This window comes from Petaurus breviceps, unplaced genomic scaffold (genome assembly GCF_028583685.1).
Source record: "Petaurus breviceps papuanus isolate PSGF00001 unplaced genomic scaffold, PetGlider_PUasm1.0 90845, whole genome shotgun sequence".
Classification (NCBI taxonomy): Eukaryota; Metazoa; Chordata; class Mammalia; order Diprotodontia; family Petauridae; genus Petaurus; species Petaurus breviceps.
Window position 1 is genome coordinate 20,780,374 of NW_027187359.1, and position 21,556 is coordinate 20,801,929.

The 21,556-nt window shown below is 39.2% G+C and overlaps 1 protein-coding gene across 1 annotated transcript in view; it reads left to right on the forward strand.

Annotated features, from left to right (window-relative positions):
• The window catches only part of VIT (vitrin), a 150,884-nt gene that overhangs the window by 64,149 nt on the left and 65,179 nt on the right, over window positions 1-21,556 (forward strand). Inside the window, exons 4-6 of the mRNA XM_069072196.1 lie at window positions 2,715-2,871; window positions 9,679-9,812; window positions 14,725-14,802. Of these exons, the coding sequence (XP_068928297.1) occupies window positions 2,715-2,871; window positions 9,679-9,812; window positions 14,725-14,802 (369 nt within the window). The remainder of the gene's footprint in view (window positions 1-2,714; window positions 2,872-9,678; window positions 9,813-14,724; window positions 14,803-21,556) is intronic.

Here is a 21,556-nt window from a genome sequence, read left to right on the forward strand (position 1 = left end):
CCCCCTCTCTCTCTCTCTCCCTCCCTCCCTCCTGTCCTCTCTCCCTCTCCCTTCTCTCTCTTCTCTCTCCCTGTCTCTCTTTATCTATTCCCATGTCTATGTCTCTTATCATTGAATTCAATGTGCAAATGTTGTGACTTTATTGTACAGCAAGTTAAAAAAGAAACAGGATTAGCAGTGGGTTGGGAGATTATCCACATGTCCTTACAACTCTTAACAAGAGTCACAAACCCATAAAGGCTGAAGTAAGGATTAAAGGTCACTGTCTCTCTGGTAACCATACAGAACAAACACAACATTCAATCAATCAAAGCTTCTACACTTACTTGGGTCAGGTGGGACTCCTAAGTGAGTGGCTCTCAGTGCCACCTGGTGGTTCAAACATTAAAGTGTTATGTTAATGTTATCTTATTGTTGACCTCTTCCGCTCCCGTGAGACTGGGTGTGCTCTTCTTTTGCCACTGAACTTGGCTGTCTGGGGTGTTTTGGGGAAGAGTTATGTCCTAGGGCATGTTGTCTGATCCATTTTTTCAACTCAGGTTTGATTGGAGTGTTCCATCAGAAGCCCTTTTGTGGCCCTTTGTGGCCCCACTTTTGTGGGAATTTGTTCCACCAAGGCAGACAACCTCTCATCTTGGAAGGGATCTTAATCATTTGTTGTGTGTCATGAAACATTTTGGTAGTCTTGCTAAGTTGATGGACCCCCTTCTCAGAACAATGTTTTTAAGTGAATAAAAAAATACTTAGAATTACAAAGAAAACTAAATTGAAATAGTTATCAAAATATTAAAATTTTCAAATTCTCAGACCCCCCTGAAATGTATCCACAGACCACTTGGGTCCATGGATACCAAGATAAGACCCCCTGCTTTAGAAAATGACTGAGGCTCAAGGAAATATCTTGCCTATAGTCACACCATTAACAAATGTCAGATAGAATTTGAACTTAACTTCAGGCCCAATGGGCAGTCAGGTGGCAGAGTGGATAGAGCACTGGGCCTGGGGTCAAGAAGACTCATCATTGGGGCGGCCTGGTAGCACAGCAAGTAAGAGCACCGGCTCCAGTGTTGAAAAGACCTGGAGATCGAATCCCGGGCTCAGACACTTAGCAGCCACCCAGAAACACCTGGCCGTGTAACCTTGAGCAAGTTAGTTAACCCCAATTGCTTAGGGGTGGCCAGGTGGCTCAGCGAGTAAGAGCACCGGCTCCAGTGTCGGGATGACCTGGATCAAATCTGGGCTCAGATACTCAGCACCACACCCAGAAATAATAACTGGCCGTGTAACCTTGAGCAAGTTACTTAACCCCGATTGCTTAAGAAAAAAAAAAAAAAGACTCATCATCCTGAGTTCAAACCTAGCCTCAGACACTTACTAGCTGTGTGACCCTGGCCAAGTCACTTAGTCCTGTTTGCCTCGGTTTCCTCTTCTGCAAAATTAATAGAGAAGGAAATGGTAAACCTCTCTAGTATTTGTCAAGAAAATCCCAAATAGAGTAATGAAGAATCAGACATGACTGAAAAAAATGATTGAAAAGTACAGTGCTTGTCCATTATGCCTCACTACCTCTGACTTGATTCTTTTACTTATTTAACCTAAAAACTTTCTGATTGTTCAGCTTCATGCTTCCTAAGTATAGGCCAGGAGAGTCTGAGCAGAAGGCTGTGTTTCTAACGGCATTTAAAGGATGGCTTTGGCTCTGAAGTTCTTTGTAGTCTTGGGCCTGGCTACACTAGAGTAGACTTGTGCAAGTGGAGGAATCATGGGAGCTAGATGAGTGGCCTTTCAAATTGTCCATTTAATGGACAATTAGGGGTAAGAGACTTATCCGGGAGGGAGGGAGCAAGTGGGTGTCTGTGTCTGTGTTTAAGCAAAATTGGGGCAGGGCTAGTGGATTTGTTGCATTTTACTTATTTATAAGAATGCCTTGCGGTTTTCTCTCCTTCAGGTGGACCCATGGAACATCCAAATTAATAAGTGACTTTTATGAAAAACTTCCACATTTGCAAATTATGCTCATTTTCTCACTTAAACTTCACAAAAACCCTCTCAAGTAAATATTGCAGGTATTATCCCCATTTTATAGAAGAGGAAACTGAGGTACAGAGAGGTTAATTGGCTTCCCTATGCACTCCTCCACATGCAACACCTGTACGACCCTGTTCTTGTCTTAAGAGCACATTTAAGTTACCAAAGGCAAGTTCAGAATTTTTTAACAATAATAGATGACAGGCTATCAAGGCCTATCTTTAAAAAGATTTTTTCTATATCTTTGGGGTCTTACATATCTTCACTTCCCAATATATTGTTCCCCTACCCAGAGACTGGTCCCTTTATAACAAATAAAAAAGAAAGAGGGGAAAACAGCAGTTCAGCAAAATTAATCAACGTATCAAATCTGATTGTACATATAGCATTACACATCTATAGCCACCTGTCCCTCCCCGAAGAAGAGAGAGAGGTGAATTTTCTTATCTTTTCTTTCAGAGGTCACCCAGAACCATCTTTTGGCTTAGGCCTGGTCACTGAGAGCTGATGGTTTTCAGAGATATTCTGTGTTTGCTTTTATTTGGTGACTGAATGGGGCCAGGGGCAGGAATAACTCTGCTTTGGGAGATTAAGCGAATAAACAGTCCTAACTTCTCCTTGCTCACCCTGCATGTGGTTTCACCTGCAGCACTGGGTTTAATTTTGCCATCATTTTGCATTCGCAGCTGTGCCTCAGATCAACTGTGATGTCAAGGCTGGGAAGATAATTAATCCTGAGTTTATTGCGAAATGTCCAGCTGGATGTCAAGACCCCAAATACCATGTTTATGGCACTGACATTTACGCATCATATTCCAGTGTCTGTGGCTCTGCTGTTCACAGGTGGGGAGCTTTGAGCTATTTCAGGACCCAGCGATCAAGGCAAGGCGTGGGCTCAGAGAGACTACACACAGTCAGATGGGATTACCTACCAGGGAAAAGAAATGAGTTGTCATGGTTCTCTTTTCATAGCACTAGTTGAAAAGGATTGACTGAGTCTTCATTTAAAGTCACCTCTTTAAAAAAAGCTCTCCCTTGGTGGAAGATAAATCAACATTTCAGAGGTTTCTATTTAAATCTACGACAAACAACCAAGTAGAATTTGAGAATATTCAAAGATGGCAAAAAAAAATTATTATCAATTTACACATTACAGGAAGATGGGAGGAAAAAAAAAGCTAAGGCCCTTGATGATAGTAAGGATCCAAAAACATCTTGACAGGCTAGACTATTGGGCCATGCCTAATGATATGGAATTTAATAGAAATAAAAGCAAAATCTTACATTTGGGTTCAAAAAAATCAACTTTACTTGTAGGCCACTTTCTCTGTAATTTATAGTCTTAGAGAGATTCCTAGGATGCTTAGAAGTTAAGTGACTTGGCTATGGTCACATAGCCAGTTTGTTTCAGAGGTTAAACTTGAACCTAGCTCTTTCTAGCTCCAGGGTCCTCTCTCTCTCCCTACTTCTCACTGCCTTTCCAGGATCATAGATTTTTTTGCTTTTTTTTTTTTTTTTTGGAGGGCAGTTGGGGTTAAGTGACTTGCCCAAAGTCACACAGCTAGTAAGTATGTCAAGTGTCTGAGGCCGGATTTGAACTCAGGTCCTCCTGACTCCAGGGCTGATGCTCTATTCACTGTGCCACCTAGCCTCCCCATTCACTGCTCCACCTAGCCGCCCCAGATCACAGATTTTTAGAGAGAGAAAGTCCAAGACTTTAGAAATCTTCTAGCCCAAACCTCATTTCATTGATGAGGAAACTGAGTCCAAGAGAAGTTAAATGACTCACTCAAGGTCATATAACTAGTAAGTGGCAGAGCCAGTATTTGAACCCAGGTCCTCTGATTCCAAATCCAGTTCCCTTTCCACAGTACATGGCTCTTGGTAACTCCACAAAAACTGTACCTGCCAAAGTTGGATATATCCTGAAATCATAGTTTATGACCTGGGATTTTTGAGACTGCCTGTCATAACAACCTAAGCTAAATGCTAAAACCCAAGCAACAAATTCAGAAAAGTCCTCCTTATTCAATATCAGTTTTAAATAAATAGTTCTTCAACCACCTGGGTATTTGGAATGTTCTTGGACAATATTATGCCCATGGAGAGAGAAGAAGTAGGGACAATCCTGAATTTTTATGGTATGCTCCATTGCTTTTTCCATGTCAGACCAAAGCCACATCAGTAATTAACAACCAAGTGAATCCCAATTGTCATCTTTTATATTTGTGAGGCTTACATAATGATATTCCATAGTACCAAACATTTTTGTAGTCTGACAACTACATGAAAAGTGTAGAGAAAGAAAGATTCCCCCTGTGCTTACTGCTGGATTCAATAAAACAAAGTCTGAAAACATTTTGGAAGGTTCTTCTCTAGCAAGGTATCTCCTGTGCATATGCGAAAATAATGAAAGACCTTTGAGTGGGGGAACCACAGAGATAACATTGCTTGACAACCTGCTGCTCATTAACATCAAGGCAAGCATAAATAGGGAGGTGTATTCTGGCCAAAGTTTTTTGCCACTGTCAAGGAGAATGTTCTATGAAGAAGCCATTTGGAATAGGGATTGTCACTAGAATTAGCGAATTTAACCACTATCTGTCTTAAAGTTATTTCCTGGATTCCAGCCGTGGAGTCTTTTGATCAATCCTTTGTTTTCTGTATTCAGAAGTTCTGGACATTTCTTGTATTATTTCTTGCATTATGCTATTCAGGTTTTTCAACATGTTGTGTTCTTCTAGGAAACCTGTGATTCTTAAGTTGTCTCTGGGCCTCTTGTCTTCAAGATCAATACTTTTTCTTTTATAGAGGTCATACATGTTAACATTATTGTCTTTTCCTTCTCCTCCATTGTCCTTCACTTCAGCATTTCTGTACTCCAAATTAGTTATCATCTTTTTAGCATCTTTGGAGAAATGTGCTACAAGTTGATTTGGGGTTTTTTAATCTTCTCGTCATTTTTGCTTTATGCATTCTAACATTTTCCTCTTTCAAGCTTTTTTCTCTTTTCATTTTCATTTCCCTTTGAAATATTCTGGAATACCTTGTTGTTGTTGCATGCTCTCTTGAGATTCTAAGAGGATCTGTGTTTCCTCAGGCATTGGTTCTACTTGCTTTGTCTCATAACATTTAAGAGAGCTTTTTAATTTCTTTGAGTATTTAGCATTCATTCTTCCTTTGAATTTTAATATCTTTTCTGTTGCTTTGTCTCTTTGTGTTCTAGGTTTTTAGTTAAATTCTCTTTCTCTTGAAATTTTGTTGTTTCAGCCTTTTCCCCTTATGTTTCTATGTGCACTGAGTCCTCTCTTCACTAGTGGGCACATGTGTGTTCTTCCACCTGCCTTGGCTTCCTCCCACAATGTAGAATTTAGTTTTAGTAGCCCTGATATCTTCCCTAAGTCACTTCTGAAAGGATAAGACTATGTCTTTCCTTCAAATCCAGTGCAGCCACACACACTGACCCTCCCTACTAGATGCTTCATTCTTTCATTCTCTGGATAGGCTTACTTAATTTCTGCTTCTTTTACATGATTATGGAATAAAGATGGGTGTTCTGGACAGAATATTTATAGCCTTAAGGATTCCTAACCCAGTTATAGATGGAAGGTATACCATTTCTTTACCCTTCATATACACATCATGTGACTGGCCAAAATCAATGTCTACTGCTTGTAACAATGGGATGGTGTAGCGCCAATGCAATATTTACAGCACCCACAATCACAATAAAGACCATGACTATAAGTATTGCATGATGTTAGATCACAAAATATACCAGACTGTCCAGGTAGAGAACAAAACTGAAACATTTATTTAGACACCAGAAAACCAAATCCCAAAACCAGTAAGCCGATTTCGTCATAGTACCAAAGATATTCAGAAGCCATAATAACGCTGAGAGCCATGCCATCCTTCAGCCTTCCCACAAACCAATACAAATTCAATATTTACTCACAAAACTATCTCCTTGCCTGAGCTCCTCTATCCCCCACAGTCTGACTAGTTCTGAACACCAGCTTTCTTTGGGCTCTACTTCCCTTCAGCAAAACTCCTCCCACCACAGGCTCTGTGTGACTATATTTAGCCTATTAGGGGGCAGAGTTTATCTTCACAGCAGGGAAGCTTCCTGTAGACTCTGCTTCCCTTCATCAAATTCCCTCCACCACAGGCTCCATGTGACTACATTCAACCTATCTGGGGGCAGAGATTATTTTCACAGCAGGGCAGGTCTTCAAACTCCCCCCCAGGACTATTAAGGGGCAGGGAAGATCTTCAAATTCCCATTCCCATTACAGATGGGGAAAGGAAAGGGATTTGGAAATGATGCCTGAAGAGTTTCTGCAGCAGGAGGGGGCTTTCTGAGGAGGTCCCAGACAGGTCAATGGGTCCCTTTGTTCATCTCTGTCAGAACATGAAGGCTAGTGGGGAAGGGGGGCTGAGTGAGAGTAACAACAATAATAAATAGCTAACACTTATATAGTACCTACTATGTGCCAGGGACTTACTAAGAACTTTACAAATATTATCTCGTTTGATCCTCACAACAACCCTAGGAAGTAGGTACTATTATAATCCTTATTTTACAGTTGAGAATGAACACTTTTGCATGTGTTATCTTGGTGGTATTTTTTTTCCTTCATCTCAAATTTATTAGGTAGGTAGGACAGGTAGAAGCATCACCATCATTATACCTGGCTAGGGAAGAGCAGGTGCAATGGAGAGAAATGACAGACAGACAGACAGACAGCAGAGAGAGAGAGAGAGAGAGAGAGAGAGAGAGAGAGAGAGAGAGAGACAGAGAGAGAGAGAGAGAGAGAGAGAGAGAGAGAGAGAGAGAGACAGACAGACAGAGAGACAGACAGAGACAGAGACAGAGAGAGACAGAGAGAGAGAGAGAGAGAGATGGATCTTTGAGCACTAGGAAAAGGAGTTTAGGTGATAAACCATTAGCTATGCAAAGCTATTTTAGGTTGATAAACTCCCAGGGTGTGATGTGGTGAAAAATTAGTTAGAAAGAAATATTGATGTTCATGCAAAAAGCTAATGGAGATTTCTTAGGTTAAAACCACATGGAACCTCTTGTTCCTGACATTTTTTTTCAACCAGGATAGCCAGGCTGATTTTAGAGAGGAAAAAGAGGATAAAGATATCAAAAGAACTGATTCCTTGATGTAAAACTCATAAGGGAAGAAACTTTTTTTTTATCATGACTAGTTCTATCACAGACAGAGCTGGATGAGATGAGAGTGGGAGAGATTTGAGAGGATACAATTGTTTAGAAGAAGCTAATATTTTAGATGAAGGGATTATATAACAATAAAATGTTGCAGCCACATTCCATCTCTGATGATTTATCAGGCTTCCCTGACTGAGCAATTCCCTTGATTCAATTTCAGAACAAAATGTTATTGGACATATTTAAGAGAAGATCATTTTTCTTTGGCTCAGTCTCTTCCCAGAATTAATCACTGTATTTATAGAGGTATCAAAGAAAAGAGAGATTCCTCAGAGATTGATGCAGTGAAGAGTCCTTGACAGGAGACTGAGATGGTCACACTGGCTTCTGGCAAGATCACCTACCTCTAGACCAGCATCTAATCAGAAACTACCCATAAAGTCTGAAATTCAGTTGTTTCTGAACTCATGAGCTGGCCCGTAGGTTCTGCTAGTGATTTCTAATTTGTGAGGTGGGGACCCCTCGGTTATCTACAAAGTTCTTTCAAGAAGCACATCTCATGAAATTATTTGACTTCAGCAAACATTCCCTCCTTCTGCAGACAGAATAAATAATTTTCAACAGGTATAAATGTGTTAAATTTTTTCAAATGTATCCAAAGCTATTGTGAGTAATAAAATAACATGTTCACTTAAAAGTCTTACTGAATTCAAACAAGCTTTATGCCATTATACATTTTCTCAGTTAACAGATGTTAATAATACAGTCACTATTATGTGGGAAGTCTGACTTTTTTTTACATTAAAATGGATTTTCATATTTGAAAAGATCCATTCACAGGAATATAGATTTAGAGCAGTCTATCAGGAGTGAGGAACCTGTGGCCCTTTGGGTCCTCAAAAACAGCTCTTAATTTGGTCAAAGGCATTTGAGGACCTAGCAGGCCACATGTAGAGTTGAAGCCACAAATTTCCCACCCCTGGCTCTAGTTCAATTCCCTGATTTTATAGAAGAGGGCAACTGAGACCCAGAGAGATGGAGTGACAAAACCATATAGGTAGTGACAGAACCTGTATTTGAACCCAAATCCTATAAGTACAAATTCAGCACTCTTTTCATGGTAACACTAAACATGAAGAACCATTTAATTACAATATACCAATAAAATATTCAATCAATGAGCATTTGTTGGTCACCTATTATACTACCACCATTGTGGTAAGTGCTTTAGAGTATAATAAGAAAATTATTAAATATTGTTCTTGCCTTCAAAGAGTTGACAGTCTAGTGGGGAACATGAGTCACTTTAGCAGTTAGAGTCAGTATGGTATAGAACAAATTAATTGTTAAATGGTATGTTACAGATTTATAAAGATTTCAGAGAAACGAGAGATCAGTATGGGCTTTAGTATAAGTGAAAGCTCTTATAGATTGTGGGAACTGAGCTGAACCACAGACCATGGTCAAGATTTACCTAAAAGAGAAGGAGGCAGGATATTCCACACTGGGGCAGCAATAGAAGTAATGGTAGGAGAGCAGGATTTAGAGTCAAGAATCCTGTGCTTGAGGGGTGGCCAGGTGGCTCAGCGAGTAAGAGCACTGGCTCCAGTGTCGGGATGACCTGGATCAAATCCGGGCTCAGATGCTCAGCACCACACCCAGAAATAACTGGCCGTGTAACCTTGAGCAAGTTACTTAACCCCGATTGCTTTAAAAAAAAAAAAAAAGAATCCTGGGCTTGGGTACTGACTCTACCACTAATTACCTGCATGACATGATTTTGCACAAGTAACGCAACTTCTCTCACACCCAGTTTCTGCATCTATAGAATGAAAGGGTTAAAGTTGATGATCTTGAGCTCTAATAATCCATAACTGTAAATATTTAGGGCTTACAGCAGAGATCAGCCCCGCAGTGTGTCAAGTCACTGAGGTTTCAACTTGAATTGGTAGTAGGAGTTTCCTTCACTAGTAGAATTCCCTTTACCAATAAAATCACAGATCTAGTCTCTATCCTAAAATTACACTTAATCAAAGGATTCCTGTTAGAAGTTTATACTACCTTCTTAAAATAGGTTCACATATTCTGTGTTGCTTAGAAAAATTGGGCTTGGGAAGTATCAAAAAGAGAATTTATTTAGCATTATATTTAAAAGATACTAATAGTAATTTCTGATGGAAATAACTTCTTTTGTAGGAAAAGAAAATTTGAGGTAAACAAAGAGACATTCTTGCCTCTCAGAACAACTAGTGAAAGAAATTCTAAGGAGATCAAATAGTAGGTTGTGTTTTGAAAAAGACATTTCTATGGGCGAAGTTTTTGACTTTTTTTTATTCTTAATTTTTCCATCTCCATTTCTGTTTAGAGAGATGGAGGTCAATTTATTAATAGTTCTCTGGTAATGCCAGACATTTTGTCAGTGAAGTAGATTTCTTTTCAATCTTGCCTCAGATGTTATTCTTTGTTCACAGTGGTGTGATTGATAATTCAGGAGGAAAAATCCTTGTTCGAAAAGTTGCTGGACAATCTGGGTACAAAGGAAGTTACTCCAATGGAATCCGGTCGTTGTCCCTGCCCCGGTGGAGAGAATCTTTCATAATCTCAGGTACCCTCAAAACTGCTGAAATATTTTCTAAAGTTGTAGTAAATACCCCACTTGTCATTAAAGGTCTGGTAGGGAATGGGGAGATTGGAAAAGAGAGTACTGTTCTTCCTGCGATGATTAGGATTATAAAATGATGAATTTTAATCATTATTTGATAAGCCTTATTTGAAAATCTGAGTAGATAGCAAGTGCCTTTTTTTGAACATATAGTAGGAATCTATTTAAAGCTATCAAATATATTTTTAAAATTTAAGTTTTGTAACTGTTGTCTCAGTGTCTCAGATCTAAGACTTATTTTCCTTTAGATTTTTGACAGATAAATAAGAAACAGATTGGGAAATCTGCTCTTGGCAAAGAGACTGACCTAACATTAAAAATTATACTTTTTCTTTTAATATTCTGTTCATTTCACCCTTTTGTTTTCATTAGTTACTAAATTGGCATTCAAGAAGCACACCTGGCATTCTGCTTTGCCCTAGGCAAATGCCTGTTTGAGCTCATAGATCAAGAGCTGGAAGGGGTTTTAGAGGTCATGTTGCCCAACTCTTTCATATTCCTAATGAAACTGAAGCCCAGAGAGATTAAGTCATTTGGCCAAGGTCACACAGTTAGTAGCAAGTAGCCAAATCAGGATTTAAACTAAGGTCCTGTGACTCTAGGTTTAGAATTCTTTTCACTCTATCAAACTACCTCTAGAAAGAGACTAGAATATAACTTTCATTCTGGAGGACAATCTGAAAGTCCAAGTTGACTCTAGGACATAACTAAGGAGTCTGAAAAGACCTTAGGCTCCTGGGAATATTTCAGGTACTTTGTAGAACCCCAGAATTAAGTCTAGGGTGCTGTGAAATTTTAGAACTGAAAGAGATCTTAAAGATTGCCAAGGTCCTTCTACAGATGAAGAAATGAAGAGCCAAAAGTGTGAATTAACTTGCCCAAGGTCATATAATTAGTTGGTCATAGAAGCAGGATTACAACTAGTCTCCAAACTTCCAGTCCAGTTGTCCTTTCTACAATACCATAAAGGAGCAAGGCATACCACACTTGTGCAAGATCAAGGAGAAGTGACAGGGCTAGAATGGGCCTTTCAAGAGAATTCCAAGTTCTAGTAATGTCTTCTGTGCCCCACCCCCAGGCCCGGCCTCTGTACATCACCAGGACTCAGACCAGCTTCCAGTTAAGAGAAACCAAGATGAATTGTTATGACACTTCAGAGGTCACAACCCAGGGACCACATTAAAATGCTAATTCCATGAGAACCAGAAAGTAGGACACAGAGCTATATGTCCCACCCATAAACAGCTAGCACCTATTGGCAAAAGGAAAGAAGTGATCCTTGAATTCTTAATCTGCAATTTCCAAACTCCAACAGCAGAATGGATGGCACCATTTCCATGGGAGTCAAGATGCTCAGATCTTCACAATGAGAATCAGTGTTTAGGTACTTCACTGTAAATCCCAGGAACTATGCCTCAATCTCCCTACCTTTCATTTGGTGATGCGGAAGTGAAGTTTTCACTGAAGTTTTGGGAGATTTCTTGGCTTTGTTTTGTGAATGCTAAACATTCTAAATGCTAAACCTCTGAAACAAGGAAAAAGTCTCTTCTACATGACTGAGTTAGAAGTTTGCACTGTGGCATGAAGGTATAAATTGACTGGCAGCCCAAATAATCATAATCATTAGGCAGTCACATGGTCACCTCCAGCATGGTGTGAACCTTTGGCTTTCTGCCAGCCAGTTTAACTGGATTATGTCAAGATTCTCACTTGAAAGCTGAGATGCCTCAGTGACCTTTCTTTGAGTTTTTATTTCCAATTTTCACACTTCACTGTACTCCTCTAATTAATACACAGAGGTTGGTTTGAGAAGGAGGGGGACATGGGCATTTTTGTCAGCAGGATGTTTCCACACAATTCAGGAAAGGGATGGATATGTGATTCCCTCAAGAGTTTTTGAAAATTACCCATCTGTTTCCTGATCTATGCTGCAGAAGGCTGAGATCAGATTCCTTTTCCTTTTGAATAGTACATAGAAAATGAGATGGCTTATTTCCTCAGCTCTCCAGTGGTCATGTATGTCCACAAGCGCACTTAAATGAGTCAGAAAAGAAAAAAAAAATGTGATCTATATTGTGTGATGGGGACCTGGAAGTTGCAGGCCTCCTGCTCACCTGATCATTTTTATGAGCTGAAGTGAATCAGAGAGACTAGTCACAGAATTTTCACAGAGTTTCAGAGTTGAAAAGGACCTCAATGACTCTCTAACCCAACCCATTCCAAACTTCCTGTCTCATCCCATTTCAGTGGTATTCAAATAGCCTGAAACAGCACTGGACATGGAGTCTAAAGACCTGAGTTCAAATCCGGGATCTGATACTATGTAATACCTTAGGCAAATCTCTTCACGTCTCAGGCCTTAGGTTTTTATCTATAAAATGAGGGGGTCGGGTTAGTTCTATCTCTAAATTTAATATTCTATGAAGTTTGACTATGTTACATCCCTATTCAAAAATCTTCCATAGCTCCTTCTTTCCTCCAAGATAAAACACATGTTCTGTAGCCTAGAATTTTAATCCCTGTACAGTGCCTTTCCAGACTAATTTCATATCACTCCCTTCATCAACAATGTTGGGGCAGCCAAATTGGCCTCCTTGTCTTTCCACAAATAGAGTGTGCCATCTTTGCCTCTGCCTAGAACCCATCCCCTCCTCCTGCCAGTCCCTTAGAATCCCTAACGTCCTTCAGAGCTCAGATCAAGTGCTAGTTCTAAGACAAATTTGTTTTACCTTCCTCATTCCCATACTCCATGTTGTCATTGCTTTCGGTCTTCTCAAATTAACCTAATTCATCAGTAAACATTTATTAAGCTTCTATTTGCTTACTCGTATATACATGTTGTATCTCATTATTAAAATGGGGAGGAGGGGGAGAAAAGATCCTATGACCCTAAGTATTCAATCTCCAGTGATAGTTATGAGCTTTGTAAACAAGTATATAGGCCATGGAACCTTGAGCAAGTTACTTAACCCCAATTGCTTAGGGGCGGCCAGGTGGCTCAGCGAGTAAGAGCACCGGCTCCAGTGTCGGGATGACCTGGATCAAATCTGGGCTCAGATACTCAGCACCACACCCAGAAATAATAACTGGCCGTGTAACCTTGAGCAAGTTACTTAACCCCAATTGCTTATAAAAAAAAGAAAAACAAGTATATAAATCACCTAAGGGTGACTCTGGGGAAAACCTTGAAGCAGTAAGGTTTGTCTTTAGTGTTCCTGGGTTCCCCATTCTCCATATATTTTTGAGCTTTCTCTTTGCCCTTCTCCGATGCTCAATGTCTTCATAATCTTCTCCTCCCTCCTACCCCTGCCCCCCGCCCAAAATGCCTAGGAAAATCTTCTCCTAGGAAAAGATCTGAAATTCATTTAAGGTGAAGTCAGTGAAAGAGATGACAATTTAAAATGTTCTTCTTCCTGAGGAGGGTTTTCATTGTAACAGGGATTAAAGCCTGAAATGTAGATACAGGAACTAAGACTTAGTGGATTTTCAGACACTAGCTAGTAGCTCAGGAATATATCTGGGATGCCATCAGGCTTCCCAGAACTTCTGAAATCATAGATTATAGGAGTCACCTACCCTGACCCTGATCACAAGGCTGTTCTCTTCTTTTCAAGAGTAAATTAGAATGTTGTAACTGGAAAGGATCTTAAAACCAAATCATTTTACAAATTAGAAACTAAGGCTTACAGAGGTAAAGTGACTCACCCCACTCCATACAGCTAATGTGTAACAGAGCCAACCGAAACTCAACAACAAGTCTAGAAGTTTTCTCTGCACTCCATTTCCTCTAAGGACCACTTTCCCTTCTCCTAGGAGAGTACAAATTCTTAGGATCATAGGATCTAGAATTGGAAGGAACTTTAGAGAACACCTGTTCCGACACCCCATTTTCTAGGTGAGGAAATTTAGGCCCCAAGAATATAAGTACCTAGAGCTACACAGGCAATATGAAGCAGGACCAGGTTTTGAACCCAGACCCTCTGATTCCAAATCCATTATTCTTTTTTCACTGCTCTGGGTTATTAATAAACCTGAATATATATAATAATATAAAATAATAACCTGAAGTTAGCATTCTTTACTGCTCACCAGACATTAAAACTTCTTACTAGGCTACTGGAGAATGACTATTTTTACATCTTTTTCATTTGGGATTCCTTTAATGTCATGTAGTGCTAATGGAACAAAGATATTTGCAAAGATGAGAATGGAAGGCAGTGGCAGTATGCAAAGGGTGCTGGATCATAGGACCTGGGTTCAAATCCAGCTCAGCTATTTAGTATCTATATGACTCTGGGCAAATCATTTAATCTCTCTGAGCTTCAGTTTCTTCATCTGTAAAATGAAGCAGTTGGTTCAAATGGTCTCTTAATCCTTTCTAGCTCTAGCTCCACAGTCTTAATGAATCCTTCTGGCTCTAAACTTATGATCCTATGATTAATCCTTTAACCAACTTCTGCATAAGGTCTGTCCATCTATTATATAGAAGGTTAGTTTATTGCTTGCTTTCATTTGTCTACTGAAATTAAACATCTAAAACTATATTTAAATACCTAAGTTTACATATCATGTTTCCATGAGTCAGGATTGGGACCTAATGTTGAATAATTTTCAGTTGCAGAGATTTCATTGCTTCTATTCAAATCTTCCTAATAAAGTAAAGCCTATGAGAGAAAACTAAATGTTTCTTTGGCTTTGGTATTTGTTTTTAGTAGCTCTGCCCAAGATGGCTAGACTTTGTGCCTTCTTAGCATTGATAACTTTAAGGGAATGGCAGCAGAATCAAATAAAATAAGAGGATCAGCTAAAAACACCTCTGGAAGAAATAATCATCAGATTTTTTCTTTTTTTGCAGAAGGTAAACAAAAAAGAGGCATGACCTATCCATCAACTCTGGAATATTCATCTCCTAAAAGCTCAGTTGCTAAAACAGGCAAGTGATTGATTCCTGTATGACTTCAAGGATAACTCCTGATCAGTCTTTTTTCTCCACACAGTTCATAAATAAACAGTATGAAGTTTCTTGGGATGGTGCCAAAAGCACTATCCTAACACTGGAATTCCCCTGAACCCAAGAAGATTTTAGAATGTAAGCACCCTGAGGACAGGAATTATTCCATTTTTGTCCTTGTATATCTCTAGCACCTAGCACAGGCCTGTAATCTGGTGTTAAGTTGTTTGTCAGTCATATATGTGACCCCAATTGGGGTTTTCTTGGCAGAGATACTGGAATGGTTTGCCATTTTCTTCTCCAGCTTATTTTATAGATGAAGAAACTGAGGCAGATAGGGTAAAGTGACTTGCCCAGGGTCATACAGCTCACATTTGAACTCAGGTCCTCCTGACTCTAGACCTGGTGCTCTGTCCATTGCACCACCAAGCTGCCCATAACTACTAGCACAGGCCTGTAACCTAGTAGTCACTTAATGGGGATAGGCACTGGACATGAGGAAACTCCCTCCACCAACACTAGTTAGCACATCCTCTGCAAAGTATAGCCTCAGACAGTTGCCCAGAACACTCAGAAGTGTCATGTTCAGGGCCACACATCCCAGGGCTACACAGTCATTCTCACCTGAGATTGACCCCAAGTCTTCTTGGCTCTAAGGCTAGCTCTGTATCCATTGTACCAGGCTGCCTCTCCTTAGCTAATTACTGTTTGGTAATTGATTGACTGATTTAGATATGTGCCAAGAACATGGGCACAGAGATGGTAGGACCTTTTGTGTTTCATATGCATAACGAATGTGAGAATGTTTTCTGTTTGTCCCCAACTCTGAAGCTGGTGGCATTTCTATTGCTGTCCAACTGAATTAATGATGCCTTGGATTTTATCATTTTGTTGCATTTCATTTCTGGTTACTTCACATTTATACTAGAGCTTTGTTTCCTGGAAGGTCAGTATCTACACTGAAATTTAAAAAAAAAAAAAGACTGAACCTAGCCAGGCACTAAAAAGAAAGAAAGAAGGATAGAGGGCAGAGTGAAAGCACCTACCAAAAGCAACTGCCCTATTCAAATAATTCAGGCTAAAAAGTATAGGGGGCTTTGTCCTAGCCTGGCCTGGCCTCTCTGAGATGGACCCTCTCTGGGTGGACCCATTTGTCAGTTCCCATTATTAAGCTGTTGAAAAAGAACAGAACAACACCTGAATTTTAGACTTCCTGTGTGATATTAATTTGATCTGGCAAACAACTATGTGCCAGGTGCTGCAAGATGGGAAGATGTCCTTGATGAACATTCTACTGGAATACCATATCTACTCACGTGTCAGCTCAAAGACAGCATTCACATAACTGAATCCATGTAGAGGAAGATGTCTGCTTTATGATTGCTTCATACAATTGACTTTTTAGATACCTGACTTGAGATAAAGATGGGTTTTCTAACCTTCCTATCTTAAGTGAGTAACATGAAAGAGCAGGTGGAGAAAAGACTGGAGGAACCTACAAATAGCCTGAGGGTTGGATTATAAAATCCATTTGACCTTTAAACTCCTCAAGGGCAGGAACCACATCTAGGTCTTCTTTTGTACTTTGTACCAGGTACTTCACTCTTCTGTCTCTCAATTTCGTCCTCTGCAAAGTGATCAAGTTGAACTAGATGGTCTCAAAGGAACCTTTCTAGTTGAGATCTGTGATCCAATGGTTCTAGACAGAACTTAATGCCCCATCTGTAATTCACTAGTCATCCTACTATCTGTGTTGCTGACTGACTGGCAGCCAAAAGGAGATTTGTTGATGGTATCAGAGAATTTAAAAACTTTAAAGATGGAATGGACCTTCAAGACCATCTGGTCTAGACTTCTGACATTACAGATAAGAAAGAAAAGTGATTCTCAGAGGGGTGAAAAGACTTGCCTGGGGTCACCTGTGATTTTTTTCTCAATTTCCTGCAAAAAGTAGCAAATGGCCCATGAAAAAGCAATAGGTTAAATGCCATCTCACATTCTGCCCCCATTGCCTTTCTCTTCTACCTAATTGACTGAATGATTAATACGATTGCTTTCTAGTGTGATTATCTGTATCAATCTATTTATCCCAAGAATTTATTAAGTAACAACTTTGTGCCAGACAAGGTACTAGATGATGGGAATAGACACAAAAATGAAATGGTCTCTGCCCTCAAAGAGCTTACATTTTATCAAGGAGAAAAAATGTACACATACACACACGCCAATTAAACACAAGTTAATCGAGGGGAGGGGGGAGTATAGCTACTAATAGCTGAGAATACAAAGAAAAGTTGGTGGAGTTATAAGGAAAGGATTTTAAGAACCAGAGGTTCTTCGTGGATCACCCAGAGTTTCCAGATTCTGGGAGTCATGTTTTAATTCAACAAGAAGGTGTCTCCTCTAGCCTACAAGAACTTCCCTTTTAAGTTATAGGAAAGTTTTCATCCATTTAAGCTCAAAACTGCCCATGAAAACCACAAAAATGCATCCCTTAGCAATATTCTTACTTGAGCAAATGAATTCTCTTAAATTCTGGGGAGTCAAATCCTGGTGGGTGGGCTTGAAAGCTTCATTTATTCACTCATTCATTCTATAAACATTTATTGAACACCTACTGTGTGCCAGGGACTACACTAAGTGCTGGACATATAAAAAGAAAACAGTCCCATCTCTCAAAGAGCTTACATTCTACTAGTCATATTATCAAGGACAAGTAGTTAGATAGTAGGGGCCAGAGTGGGTGAACAGCTATTCAGATCATAGCAGGAACCTGCCTCCCATGTTAACAGGTAAATTAACTTAAGATTTTAACATAAGGGATGAAAACACATTTCTGTAGGAAAGTGATGCCACTTGAATAGAAAAGTTCTTAATTTGCATGGAAGACTAACATTACGTGAGATTTTAGCCCTCTGTGTCAGGCAGTCAGAAGCCATAATGTGGGCAGCTGTAATTTGGTTAGGCTCCATAGCTACTCAGACCAGATAAAAATAGATAAATACTGGTTTACAAAAATCCACCAAATCTCCATGAAGTCATATGCTTCATTATCTGCAAACAAAGGGAAAAGGCATGAGTTGGTGTAGATCACTGGGCAAGAGTGTCCAGTGCCAAAGTTGTAACCATACCTCACCCACAACCTCAACCCCTCTTCTGTGTTTGAATTTCCTCTGCCTCAAATATAATCTAGGCAATGAATGTAATACAAGGGGTGGGCTTCCCAACCACTCTACTATGTATAATGCATTAAAACGCTGCTACCCTCATTGTTGGTACCCAGCTAAGTAATACAGCTTTAAGGCTGCTGCACTCTCAGCGATGGTAGAGCCTGGAGAAAATTTGTGTGACCTCAAAACTGCTATAATTTTTATGGCTTTAGTCTGTTTGCTTCTCTAACTCCCAATAAAATTCCCTTTGACCTCATGCCACACTGCAGACCTGTAACTAAGGTAAGGCAATGGGGGCTTTGTCCTAGGAAACCAAAATGTGGAAGGCATTTTTAGTACTTGCTTCCTTTAATAGCACAGAAAAAAATGATATAAGCACCTATTTACCAGAAATAATTTAACTAAAATACAAAGGTGCCATATGACAAGTCATTCCCTAGACAAGTTCCTAGACATCTCACTTCATGCATTCACTCATGCTTCTTGTAAAATAAAAATATAATTGCTTATTTATACAAAATCACAGAAACAGTAGACTTCCCTTTCTCCTTAAAAATCATAAACCACAATCACATAAAGCAAACACTAAAATAAACAAAACTTCGAAGAACAAATATTATATTTTGTTACAAACTTAAACTGTTGTTATCTTCTTCAAATATTGCTTTGTTTTCTTTCTTTCACCACCTCAGGTCATTTTCAAAGCATCTGGCTGGTCTAATTTGTTTCAGCTGCTAACATTAGGAGTATTTTAAATTTTAAAACCATCTTTAAGATTGGCTCTCAAGTTTTCTTCTTTTTTAAGTGATTAAAAATATCACAAATTCAGTATTGCCTATACACAGGGTAAACACTAACTGACCTCTAAAGGTTACGGCCAAACCTATGACCATCTCATTCTATGGCACTATGTTCATACATGTTTGATAGTGTTCTATTAGCAATGAACAACAGATGAAGTATCTGCTTCCTGTATTGACTAGATTTACAGTCAAAGCCAAATTTTGTGCTAAAAAACAGATGACTTATTTCCCCATGTAAATGCTAACTGCATTGCACCAGCTGATGAGATTGTCAGAGTAGAAGTAGAGAAAGTGTCCCAGTTTTGCTCAGTGGTTTTGGTGTGCCCCTACTGCCCCCTGCCCCCCACATACTGGCACTAATATTTGGGGGCATCATTCAGTTAACATTTGTAGAGTGTAGCATGGTCAAGTGGTGTCTAAGAAGGGGCAAAATATGTGAAAAAATTGTATGTATTTAAACTTAAAGAGAATATATATTCTCTTTATACTTTTATAAACTTAAAGAGAATATATATTTCATATGTATAGTATATGCCCCCTATTTTGACACCACTTCAGAAAACCTTATTCTGAAAAATCCCATCAGTCTTAGTACTCCACATCCTCTCAAAGGGTGGAGCCATAAACTCCAAAATCACCATTTAATGAGGAAGCTTGACTTAAAAAAAAATCTTATTTCTTATCTGACTGTATTACTCTGGGACATCTTTGGCTTCTTTACCATGCCCCCACTTGAGGTACCTAGTTCTCCTTTTTGACTTCTTTTTGCATGTTGTTTTCCCCTATTAGATTGTAAGCTTCTTGAGGGCAAGGACTTTTTAAAAAACACATTTGTATCCCCAGTGCTTAGCACAGTGCCTGGCACAAAGGCACTTAATAAATGTTAATTGAATATTATTTACCACTTGACCATGTCACCCTGTAAAAAAATATATAATATAGTTATGTGTATATGTGTGTACATATATAAATTTTATATGTGAGTATGTATATATGTGTGTGTGGGTCTATAGATATAGATATATGTATATATACTAGCTATGTGACCCTGGATAAATCATTAACCTCTCAATGTACCAGGAAATTCCCTAACGACTACAAATTGCAAAGCAAATCAAAGATTATTTGATTGTTTTAAATTTCTCCTGGAACCTCATACTTATGACTTAAATGGTAGAAGGTTTTACCAATGAAGAAATTCCCTTCAGATCTTCATCTGTTCTGAAATATAGTCTTAAAGAGTAACTTGGGGTTATTGAAAGGTTAGGTCATTTGCCTAGGGTCACATAGTTAAGATTTGTGAGAGGCAGGACTCGAACCCAGATCTACCTAATTCCAAGGCCTACATCATGTGCCCTCCCATCTACTACACCATACTGCCTCTTATGCTCCTTTCTAAAATTATATACCTCATGTACTATTCAAAGGTCAATCTAGACCTTAGCTATATAGACTTGAAAACTGAGGGTCTTACACTGTGGTGCAGCAGGGCAGTATTGGAAAGAGTTGGCCACTGTGTACCCTTCTCTGGCACAGATCTCTTATTTACAAAGGGAAACATCTGAGGAAACTCATCTGTTTCCCCAGTCTCTTTGCCATCTTTTAGTGACCTAAATTCACTGCCAGGTTACATCTAGAGATTCAGTATTAGTCATAGAATCATAAAATGTCAGAGATAGAAAAAGAAAAATAAACATTAGAAATCATTTAGTTCTATTACTCCACTAGCTCATCTTATAGTTGCTAAGTAACTTGGCTAAAGTCACATAGCTGGTTAGTGACAGAACCAAATCCAGGTTCCCAATGTTCTTTCCATTATACCATACTATGAAAGTTAATGAAGTAATCCAATTGTTCTGTAGGGCAATAGCTGGAATGATATTTCGAATTATGGAATCATTCTAGATTGTTTGGCATGACATACCATTTGTACTTGAAAATTAATTATTTCCCTGTGACATCTCTTTCACAAATATTTAGTAGGCTTCTCTTGGCATGTAATTTCTCATGTATAGGGTGTTCAAGAAAGACTAGCACCTCCAGTGTGAGGACTTGCCAAACCCTTGTCAGGGCTGCTCATCCACCTTTAGTGTCTACCCGACACCCAGCTTTTACTGGTGGCTCCAAGGAGCTGTAGTCGGGACAACCCAGTAAAATTATGTTGTCAGACAACTAAATCAGACTGGCGGCAAGCAATAGGCTTCAAACCTGTTGGTTAATTAGGAGATACCTACCCTAAGCTTGTGAAGACTTCCTTTGGTGGGATGGGCAGATGAAAACAATTTATTCCAACAACCATGAAGGCAACTGAAGCAGGTATTATGAAACGCTTAGAACGTGGTCAGACATTGAAGATGCCAAGGTCACCCACTGTATCCTGAGCCATAACCAGTTGTCATGACTTTCATCTTGCCACTGGGCTTTCATGACTTTGAAAGAGAGAGTGATGCTAATGACTTTGTGCACTTCTGCTTCACTTAAATCCAACTCACGAATGAGTCAAGACATCAGCCATGATGTCATTGGTCCTCTTCAAAAATGGAAAAACAACTTTTTCTGTGTTTATATGTTGTCTCCCCAATTGGAATACAAGCTTCTTGAGTTCAAGGACCACATTTTATGTTTACTCATAATATCTAACACAGTCCTTTGTATTGTAGTAGCCATTTAGAAAGTGACAGTCAATTTAACATCTGGCAGTTCCCTAGTATACCAGATATATATATATATATATATATATATATATATATATATATATATATA